General features: G+C 39.8%; 1 protein-coding gene across 1 annotated transcript; it reads left to right on the top strand.

Annotated features, from left to right (window-relative positions):
* The first annotated feature begins 748 nt into the window (after positions 1–748).
* LOC145444670 (spermine oxidase-like) lies at positions 749–11,233 on the top strand. The gene is made up of 3 exons (XM_080322688.1): positions 749–904; positions 2,237–2,445; positions 10,008–11,233. The coding sequence occupies exons 1-3, from the start codon at positions 850–852 to the stop codon at positions 11,208–11,210; spliced, it is 1,467 nt and encodes a 488-aa protein (XP_080178814.1). The 5' UTR covers positions 749–849; the 3' UTR covers positions 11,211–11,233.
* Positions 11,234–11,508: the final 275 nt, after the last annotated feature.

The following is an 11,508-nucleotide window of genomic DNA, read 5'->3' as shown; positions in this document are numbered from 1 at the left end:
ATGGCGAGAGCCCTTTGAAGCTTTTTGGCCTGAAAAATGCACCTGTAGTATCCTAGTATTTGAGAGCTACAATTGAAATCGTCGGTATAGTTCTTCATCGAACCATATTGGATGATTCTATTAGTACTGTGGCCAACAACCTCGATACACATTATATATATGCGTTGCTTTGTTCGGAGTTAATGCATGTTCAAGTTAAGAACTGGGTGCAGTATTCCCTCAATTTTAGCGAAATAAATGCAATGTGAGCATAGGTCTAAACCACATTTCCAGTGAATCTACTAGTCGTACAAAGCAATTACACGAAAACCAATACAATTAACTTCCCCGTATCGCCAATCGCAGGGATGTGTACATTGGGCTAGAACCGGATAGGTGTGAGCCCATACCCGTTCGTTGTCATAACAACCTTGATTTTATCCCGAATCTTGTACATACAAGTAATAAATCGATAGATAATCGAGTGGTCCTTGGGCGCGTTCAAGAATAAAATATTTTCAATAGTAAAATCCGAACCCGAAAAGACCGACAGGACATCGACGTCTTCCCCATCATTTTTAGTTCAGTCCTAAAAAATATGGTCTCCAGACCATTGAAATTTCTGAAAAGGGGCGCTGGGGGTAAAAAGGTTAAGAATCACTGGTTTAGTAAATTCAGTGTGACAAGTTTGTGAAGCACCCTTGTGCACTTTTCGTACTGATATTGCCACAGGAAATTCCACATGTCCCTACCATCGCTACTACTGTCACACTGCGGATTATGAGCATGTTACGAATATCTGTTCCCAGATTTTCTAAACTGCATAAGATTTAAGCTGCGTTCATCCTCGATTACCAAGCTCGCGGGACAATGAATAAGTGCGTCATATTTTCGGCATACCTCATTGTATGCCTTGGACATGCGGGTAAGAATTACATAGTGATACTTACGGTTGCATTTAAAACAAACATGGCCATTGTTTAAAACATGTTTCATTGTTCTTGTTTTTCTAGCCATCACGTCACGAATCCCTAATTGTGACGTCGCAGTGGATTGACACTGACAATTTAAAATATAGGGTAAATATGGCTCCTTTGACGAAAAAGGCTTCCGACGACTGTCATAAACAGATCAAAAATATCCTTAACGGACTACATCGTTATGCAATATTCTTATGGGCGTCGGTCATTATCATCAGAACACCGATTCCATACTAGTGATCTATATCTGCATGCTATAACTGTTGAATCGACGACGATTTCGAGGGATCCAGCCTCTCTACATGGTATACGTCGACTATATGCTGTATACATGTTTTTTTTTTTCGAAAGTATTTACACAATTATGGCATAAGTATACAATAATGTTTTTAAAAGGCATTTTTTAAAACACTATTTAAAATATGTTTTAAACAAATTGTTTTAAAACACCATTTGTTTTGAATGCAACCTAGTGATACTGTACATAATACCGCCAGGCGGTTTAGTTGCCGTCGTACGACCCGACGACATATAAGTGCTCTCTCTGGTCGTAAGTAAACGAAAGTTCATTTTAGCTTCACCGACGAGGATAAATCCGTCTACATGCTGCCAATTTTCAATATTTATTTATTTATTGCGGCTCCTCCAAGAATAAACTCAAAGTTAGTGGCAAGGCTTGTTGGGGGCCAACGCCTACCATGACCACACTTAGTAGGGTATTTCGTTTCAAAATATTCATTGATCAACTAGCCAAGGCCCTTGAAACAGGAGTTGAATACGGAAGTGATATCGTGGACTAAAAAGTTACACAAAACAGAATCAGATACTTGGTTAAAGGGTTCTCTCGAACAATGTAACTATTGACAATATATTCCGACAATAGTCCTAAACTAACGTCATTGAAACTATTCACTTATTACGCCTGAAGAAAAGTATATGGTACTAAATATACCAATTAACCAAGAACAAAACACAGATCACCAGCATGACTATAGGTAAATACACGCATGAGTGTATACAACTTCTAAATAACTATGGTAGCCTATCGTTAATATTATTGTAATTAAAATAAATAATTATTTTGTATGACTTTTTCCATTAACCTCGGGGCCTCGGATGTGCAAAAGCGAAATATTTAGTCGACCGCTGATCGAATACCTTGAGATGAGTGCCCGAACTGGCCTCCCTAACATTAAACCGCCCGAGTCGATATAAAAATGTATAAGATCCAATCGCAACAGCTTTTTCTCATCCGCCTATAATCTATCCTTGTACAGTCTATGCGCAAAAAGTTGTGATCGTTGGTGGAGGCGTCAGTGGACTGGCGGCAGCTCAACATCTATGTCAGAAAGGCATTTGCGATATCACTATACTTGAGGCAGAGGGTCGCATTGGCGGAAGATTGTACACGGATCGCTTCAAAGGAGAAATAGTCGAGCGGGGAGCGCAATGGATGCATGGACTGAAAGGGAATCCGGTCTATTGGGTAATATCCCAGTAGCCACAAAGAATCTCGTCACGTAGTGAAATCGATATTATACCTTTACATCTTAAACGGGAATATTGTCGCCAAAAGTCCAGCAAATGACAGTCCATCGTTGTAGCAACTATAGCAACTAACAAAGTTATTATTTAAACCAATAATTTGACTTACATCTATATCGATTGGTTATTACACTCTCGAAAATATGAAAATGAAGTGTTTGCTGGTGCTCATTTCAATGCAGTTAAGCAGGGTTGCCATATTTTGAAATCTGAAAAAGAGGACGCTTTTCAAAATTCCTAAAATCTATAATACCGGAGGAGAAAACAGGTGATTTGGAAATTTTTTATAGTAAAAATATTGTGTTCACTATAAAAGAAATTGACTCCCGAAATACACGCCTCCAACGCGCGAAGCACGAAAAAATAATTTCAAGGTGAATAAATATCCTCCAACAAACGACCGACGAAATAATCTTGGGCCCCTTCGAGTTCCCCCAATTGGGGGCGTGGGTGCGGCAGTTACGGCCCTGGTAGATCATAAGCTAAAACTCCAAAGTAGATTATTTTCGTCCGCTGCTCCATTCGCGTCGCGAAACACAATGATCAGATCCCCGCACTGTGTGATTGGGACTTTAGTTATACTATTGTGGGGAATATTATAATCATTCTGGGCCAGCATCGAACAATTCATTGGTAAATGGGGTACTACAGAGAAGTGAAAAAAGATTTTTCAATATGCATGATGTACTTTGTATGTCTTGTACCAAAACAACTGAAGTTGCGATGTCAGAATATTCAATCCAATCATACAATCAATTACTGTGACTCTTTCATTATGTACAATGATTTCCAGGCCGGACATTTTAAATCGACTTCAAAGATTAATGCGCTCCTATAAATCCTCAATTCATTAAGATTCGTTGCGGTGGCGCAGTATACCTCCGCCAGAAGTTGCTAATAATTTGCAATTATTGCTATTTTTAGCTTACAATAATACGGTCTGCCGAAGTACAGTAAATCTGTACATCAATTGCACTGCATTGTGAGTTCATTACATACCCCTTTCAACGGCATTTACGACATATGACCCTGACGGAATACTTGATTAGTTAAGTATTATCTTCCAGTTATTATACGCTTGAAATTATTTTAGTTGCTGTTAGCCGTAGGTTGTCATAGCCAGTAGAAAAAGCCACCGTTTCTCCCTAACGTTTTCGATTTGTATATGCTGACTTCATACGTTCCACTACGTCTAATCGCGTCGGATGAAAAGCTTTATGTAGCCTACGTATAATTAGATAATACCAATATATTATTAGCGTATAACATAAGAAATATAACTAAACTTACATTAATTTGGAAATTTTCAAAATAGCTCTGTGGCCCCCCAGCGGGCCATGACCCACCCTTTGAGAACCCATGGTCTAAGCCAGGGGTCACCAACACGCGGCCCGCGAGGACATATTTTGCGGCCCGCGACTTGATTTGGATAAATTTCAGAATAACGCTTACTAAAGCATTTTGAAGTGCGGAAATTGATTTCAGTTTAAACATATTGTTGTTGGTGTTCAAAGTAAGCCATTCTACTATGCCCAATATCACCATTCCTCATTATCTAATACGGCTTCGTAATATCATTCCAAGGAGTAAGAATTTGCTGATATGAATGGGCATATTGCCTTGATGTGCGATGGCCCACCATTGCCGAGACTGGTGCGTTTGAAAAACGAGTTCGGGCTCTCCAAAAGACCATGCTTTACTACGAGGAGATAGTTTTCCAGCTAGTAGGCTACCGTGTCTTGCTAACCCCAATATCGATTCTTTAATCCAGGGGTGGCCAATCTGCGGCAGTAGAAGGAAAAGCATGCGGCCGTCGACACTTAATTCAATTAGGATTGTTGGCGACCGTCAACATGCAAATTGAACTTGCGAATTGACTCCCTACTTATAGAGAGGTTTGACTTATTCTTGAAATTTTCTTCGCGCTAAGCGTGGTTCAATACGTGTTAATTTTCGATTTTAATTTAGTAGTGTCCTTTGTAATCTGAGTCCTACAGTATACAGACGCAAACAGCAGAGGAAAATCGTGCATGCGCCCCATAAAGAAATACAATTTTTAATCGTGTTCTCCTCATCATGAATGAAATTTGTTTCTGGTAGGCCTGCATTTGTGCTATATCTCCACTATACCGACAAATCTGATGGGAGGTCAAGAAATAATTGCATGCAACAAAGGGGAGTAATAAGAATTGGCACACAAATATGCAGCACCGCATTATTAACTTCCCTAAGTTTTCGAATACACCCCGTGCATCAACCCTACGGGTGAATCTGATCACAGTGGCCGAAAAAGGATAAATATTTGATTGTAATACGTCAAACTATGCTAATATTTATTGACAAACTTCCCTAATGAAAGTGAAAAAATTTTCGGGCTTGGCGCGACTACAGAACTAATCCCTGTGGCTCTTCATAACATGACTACTCACGATTTCGGTGCGCATAGTACACCGATACAAGTAAAGAGATTAGTCCGGAGTATACTGGCAATGGACATGAACAGTTTAACGTGGGTATTTGGCCCCATTTAGTTCATTATGCAGCCGCAAGCTACATGAGTAATCGAAATGCGGCCGTGAATAGCAAAAAGATTGGTCACCCCTGTTATAGTTGCTACATAGTGTTCTCAGGCATCGTGCGCAGCTCATAGTTCAAAATAGAATTTTGTGGTGACTATGCCCGTCGCCCATGTCAGAGAGTACAGAATTGTACTAACGCAGAGTTATGAAACGCGGTTGTTAAACTGCGTTGCCTATTTTAATCTCGATATTGAAGTCTTGCGGCCCGCGGCCTCCAGGAATTTTGAAAAGTGGCCCGCGACCCATTTTGAGTTGGCGACCCCTGGTCTAAGCTATAGTGTAGCCGATTTGTTGCATATCTGAACAAAGTAGTTTTAAAGTATCTTTATCTTCTTTCTGTATAATAATAATCGGTTGGGTTGTGCGAATGAAATATATTTTCCAAGAAAGTGCGAATGGAGCTCAAAAAGGTTGAAAAGCACTGAACTAGGCGATATACTCAAGTTTGTAACGGAAATTGTAACCAAACTCTCGTTGATTTGAGAGGATATTTAAAAATTTGACGGCATCGACATAAATGGAAAAGATCGGTTGTAGGTGATCGGTATCGACTTAGATCTTGACATCGGTAAGGATAGAACAGTGGTTCTCAAACTCGTCAAAAGAATTCTTGAAACGGTCCCTTGGTGATTTTTTTAATTGGCTCATGGTTCCTTACAAAATCAACACAAAACAACACGTTTGATTTCATAGCATTAATGTGACGGGTAGGGTTGCATTTAAAACAAAAATCCATTTAAAACAAACATGTTTGAAACAAAGACTATTGTTTAAAACATGTTTTGTATTGTTTTTTTTTAGACATGACGTCACGAATATTTAATTGTTACGTCACAGTGGATATGCATTGACAATGGAAAATATTGGGTAAATATGGCTCCTTCGACGAAAGAGGCTTCCGATCACTGTCATAAACAGACCAACAATATACTTGACCTCTTACATCGTTATGCAGCGTTTTTACGGTCAGCGGTCGTCATCATCGGAACACCGATTCCTAACCACTGATCTATATCCACGTGCTATAACTGTTGAACCGACGACAATTTCGAGGGTTCCAGTCACCCCACATCGTATACGTCGACTATTTTGGGTGCAAATCGTCCGTAGGCTCATACTACATGTTTTTTCGGACGTGTTTACACAATTATGGAATAATTAGACAACGTTTCAGAAAAACACAATTTTGTTTTTTATAAAAACACACGAACTGCTTTTTTGACAAACCAATATTTCGCATCATGTCATGTTAATACTGATAGAATGACCGAGATCGACATGAGGGTTTTTCATGGTAAATTAGCTATTTATGCGCAGCATAAAATTAGCATAAACTACGATTTTCTTCCAACTAAGTGAAATATTCAAGGGTAATTACAGTAATTTGGGGCTTTTTTAGGGGTATAAATATATTCCGTTAAAGAGCCAATCTGGCAAAACTAATATGATATTCGTAATCAGCAACCTCAAAAACCCCAGAAACGGCTCTCAGATGTTCTGCCTGAAAAAAATCGTTTTGTTGACCAGTGTGATTACTCTGTTGAAGAATGTTGTTATTTCGTGAACTTAGATAATGACTGTCGCTACTCGACAGATGTTAGAAACGATCACACGGACCAGACTAAACCAAAGTAAAAATTCCTTTTCAATTCGCCTTTCAACACGCGGAGCATTATTTTCCTCCGTGGGTCGCACTTGTACCCACAGGTGGTCAGTAACGAAGTATACTTCTACTTTTTGGAAGTACTCAAGTAGTCTTCCTCTACTTCTGATACTTACTCAAGTAGATCTGATTTTCTCTACTTATACTTCTACTTCGTAATATTTTGTGATCTACTTACTCACGTCCCGCTATTTTCAGTTTGTCAAGTAGAAGTAGTTTAATCCATACGAAAGATAGCCTGAGGAGTTTCGGGGCTGTTTTCACGGAGTACGAACATTTAATATTCATAAAAGTCAATTATAGCCCAGAAATGTTGTTGCGCTTGGCGCACAGTAGTTATAAGGAGTGAAAAATATGTTTTCACGAACCCAGTGAATATTATTCAGGTACCGGATCGCTTGGTTCTGCTCACACCGCATTGTCGCCCATATCAAATATTTCATCACAGTAAATATAGCCCACCATAAGATTTGAAACTACCGTTTCGCAATCTAGCAATTACCTATCATATCGTAATCTAGCAGTCCATGACGTATCCTGCTAATCTGAAAAATGCGGCTTTTTTATCGTTACACTTGTTTTAGCAGATAACCTTTGAAGCTTTATGGACAAAAGACATGCAATTTATTTTCCGCTTCTTCGAGGTGGTATTTATATTTCACTTCCAATTCCGAGTATCATACTTGGAGTTCTAATTACTTTCATAACTTTTGTCTGCAGAATAAACATGTTGAAGCATAAAAGCAAGTGTATAGTAATGCCTCTATATCCCGAAAATAAAGCTACATTGCATATAAATCCTACGATCAACAATATTTGTTATTAACGAATACCAATCGCGCAAAGTGTTGAAACCGTATCCGATACAACTTCTCCGTATTGCTCTTCGCCCAAACTTGGGACCCTATAATATGGGGTATGTTGGGCGCCAAGTCATGATATTCTCCAAAGGGTTAATATCGCATTTTCATATCAATACTATAATTTGAATCCCATGATGCGAAAGAATGCATATTCTGTCGAAAATTTATACCTCCTGGGATGCAACAATACGAATCAAGCTCTCTGCACCTTCCTCATAGCTCAATTCGCAGCTTTTGACAGTCCAAGCGAACGAATTAAGACTGTTTCCAAAACGACTTACTTACTTGAGTAGATTCAAAGTCAGTCAATTCTACTTCTACTTCAAGTAGTTTCAGGAGGCTTACGGAAGAAGTACTTCTACTCGTACTTGAGTAGATTTTTTCGCCACTACTCTACTTCTACTTGAGTACATTTCTTGACTACTTTGACCACATCTGCTTGTTGCGCACCGGACGTAGGCTACATTAGGACTATTCGGTGCTTGAATAACATGTCAATATTTAAAGGTTATAGGGCCAACATGCGCTGATAATTTTGAGTCATGGCTTTATCGCCAGTAATGTTTTTAGCAGCGCACTTATTGTGAAGTCGCATGTTGGCCAAACCTTCATATGTCTTGGTGTGTCCAGACGCAGAAATGGTCAGCGCCGAGATGCCGGTTATGCACCCGCAGGTTGGCGTACCTAGACTAAATTACTTTAACGGCCTTAAGAGATGCTCTAATAATTTTTAATACAGATGGCTTTATTTCTATAAAATTATGCGTCTTTTGTTCGTGAGTTGGTATACGCACATCAAAATCAAGAAATGCAAAAGGGACACTAAAGCGCGCGAAGCGCGACTCAGATTTAAATTTGAATAATTCTGCACCAAAATACTTCGTTCTATGTTGATTAAGGATATAATCTCCGGCCGCCATCGAGTTTGGATTTGTGTATTCCTTAATTTTTCGTTTTCTGTTTCGCTTGAATATTTTGGAATGTGCTTTGCAGTTCTAGAAAATTGTCTCGCAGAACTCAAAAGGACCGCGGACCCCAGTTTGAGAACCACTGGGATAAAATCATGATTATTTTTGTAGTTCCCTTCAGTTTATTATTATTAATTTATCCGATCAATATACCAAAAGATTGAGATAAAATGAATAAATAGGAAACAGTTTTGGGATGACTCGATTCATAACTTGACTCGAGTCGGACTCGGTCAACTTTTTCGCATGACTTGATTTGACTAGATTCACTTTGCAAATATGACTTGACTTGACATGACTCGACGTTTCAGTAATGTGTAGTGACTCGTGACCCGAAGCAAAATTTACGAGTCAATTTCAAGTCATCAAGAAGTCGGTGTCGACTAAATCGTATCATGTATCAGTTCGGATTGTAACGACTCGCTGGTGTATCCTGTGAGAGCAACCAATCACTAAATGATTGTGTGTTTTACCCAATTAAATTGACCGCAAGCGCAGCGATCAGAGCTTACAGCTTAAGTTATCGTAAACTAGTAGTAAAGTATTCTAATAGCAATGTATCTCTGTGGTCTAGGAACTGCTCACAGTGCCCATGGCTCATATAACCAATGTTCTTGTATGATTTAAATCGGATGACGATCATTTATACGTTTGTAATATTCAACAAATGAAGCAGGCTTTAATTGTATATCATGAATGTGTAGGAGGGTGGTGTATTACATCATATCATTTTTTCAACTTTCTTAGGTTTCGTATTCAATCCTGTATTTTAGCTGATGAATATAGACTGGGGCTATACCGTTACTTGCGTAGTTTAGCAGGTCTACGTATGTGTGAGCGCCTTTTTGCGTCTATATTTCACTCTATATCTAAATGGAGACTCAATCTGCATTTAAAGCAGTTAGCAAAAATGCAATGACATTGAATTATGCCTAGCACTTTGAAAATTCAATTTGACTTTACCAGTGACTTTACTCATAACTTGACTGGACTTGACTCGAGTCACCTTCGAAAATTGATTGACTTGACTGGAGTCAAAATGAGCAATGACTCGAGATGACTTGTGATTCGAAGGTAGTGACTTGATCCCAACTTGTCGAAGCGACTTGGAGTAGTCTTTGAAATTAGACACCTATGTGGGCCTAAGCGATGTGGAAATGAGGCATGCACACTGCACAGTGAATGAAACTGTAAGATGTTACAAATCTGTTGTCTGGTTCGTTTTACTGTAATTTTATCATTTCGAAACCCCAAAGGATTTCGCTACAATGAAAGATTCGAAAGTGTCGAGACGACGTGGAGTAGACTTTTGATCAGACAATCAAGTCCTATATTTGGCGACAGGATACGTCAATAAATTGCGCAGTGAATTCCATAAAAAAAACAGAAACAACCACAGAAAGATGTCAGTATTTTCAAATCCTTTTCAGGTCATATCTCGAAATTTCTCGGTCATCGTTGACGATCACGATGAACAAGGCTCTATCCATCTCAGCAGCGGAAAGGCTACAAACAGAGAGGTATCAAGGTTATTATCAGATGCGGAGGAATTGTACGATCAGCTGAATTTGAAACTGTTGGCGATGGATGATCCGAACTCCGAAAAAAACACTGTCCTCGTCGAGGAAGCAAAATTGATGTGGGAAAGCAAACTGACGTCACAGGGCGTCACGCTTGAAAAGACAATTACCGACGCCATCTTTCATTACACCATGACTAAATGGTCATCGGAAAACGGCGAGAGATCGCAAAATGTCAGCGTACTGGACTCTCTGTTTTACCGCAATTTGGAAGGCGGTGACATCATCGTACCTCAGGGATATTCGATGTTACTTCAACTATTGCAAGAAGATATTCCGAAGTCCACAATCCTACTCAATACCGAAGTAACAAAAATCATTTGGGACGGCCCTGATGTTGACCAAAACATGTCGAGACAAATCGATGTGCAGTACATTGGCAGTGACGGAAGCGTAGGACAAATCAAGGCGGATCACGTGATTGTAACAGTATCGATTGGAGTCCTACAAAAGAATCACAGAAGTATGCTGGTCCCGAATTTCTCGGAGGAACAAGCCAGGGCTGTGGAAAGGATGACATTTGGAATCGTGAACAAGATCTTCATGCATTACGAAGAGAAGTTTTGGAACGATCAAGACTTTCCATATCGATTTCTATGGGATTCGAATATAGAAACAGAATTTAAGGAAGACGCTCACTGGTTCAGAGAAATAAATCAGGTGGAGATTTACAGAGATAACATATTGCTGGTATGGGCGAACGCATATGTTTCGCGAGAGGTGTTGGATTTACCTGATGAAGAAATAGGTCGAAGAATTACCTTGCTTTTGCGAAGATTCATGGGCAATGATTCGATTCCTCTTCCTGACGATCTGCTTATAACGAGGTGGCACAAAAACGAGCATTTTCTCGGATCGTACAGCTACATGGGTTTGGGCAAAACGAGAATCACCCAACGAATCGCGAGCAGACCATTGGGGGTGGACGGTACACCGAAGGTACTTTTTGCTGGAGAAGCGACGCATATTGGTAGATATGGTACCGTCGACGGGGCTTACAGAAGTGGTAGAAGAGAAGCGAGCAAAATCATCAGCATATACAATGATTCGTGATTTGAATAAAACCCACCGATGCAGATGGCGTGTTTATGATTCCAAAGAGTTTTTTGAAAAAATATTTCAAAATTTTAAAGCAGGGGTGTGAAACCTTCATGACAAATGGGCCGGTTGTAGAAAATGCGGGAAGGCCGCAGGCCCACCTGAGCGTTACTATAGGGTTGGATTTACACAAGAGGTGTTTTAAGCAGGGCTCATGAGTCCGAGTCGTGGAGCGGAGTCCGAGTTTCGCTCCTTTTCCCCTAAATGCGGCCGGAGTCTCTTTTAAGCACGCTTTGGAGTCAGAGTCGGAGTC

This window comes from Botryllus schlosseri, chromosome 8 (genome assembly GCF_051294905.1).
Source record: "Botryllus schlosseri isolate E-star chromosome 8, Bs_hap1, whole genome shotgun sequence".
Classification (NCBI taxonomy): domain Eukaryota; kingdom Metazoa; phylum Chordata; class Ascidiacea; order Stolidobranchia; family Styelidae; genus Botryllus; species Botryllus schlosseri.
This window is presented reverse-complemented; position numbering and strand designations above follow the sequence as displayed.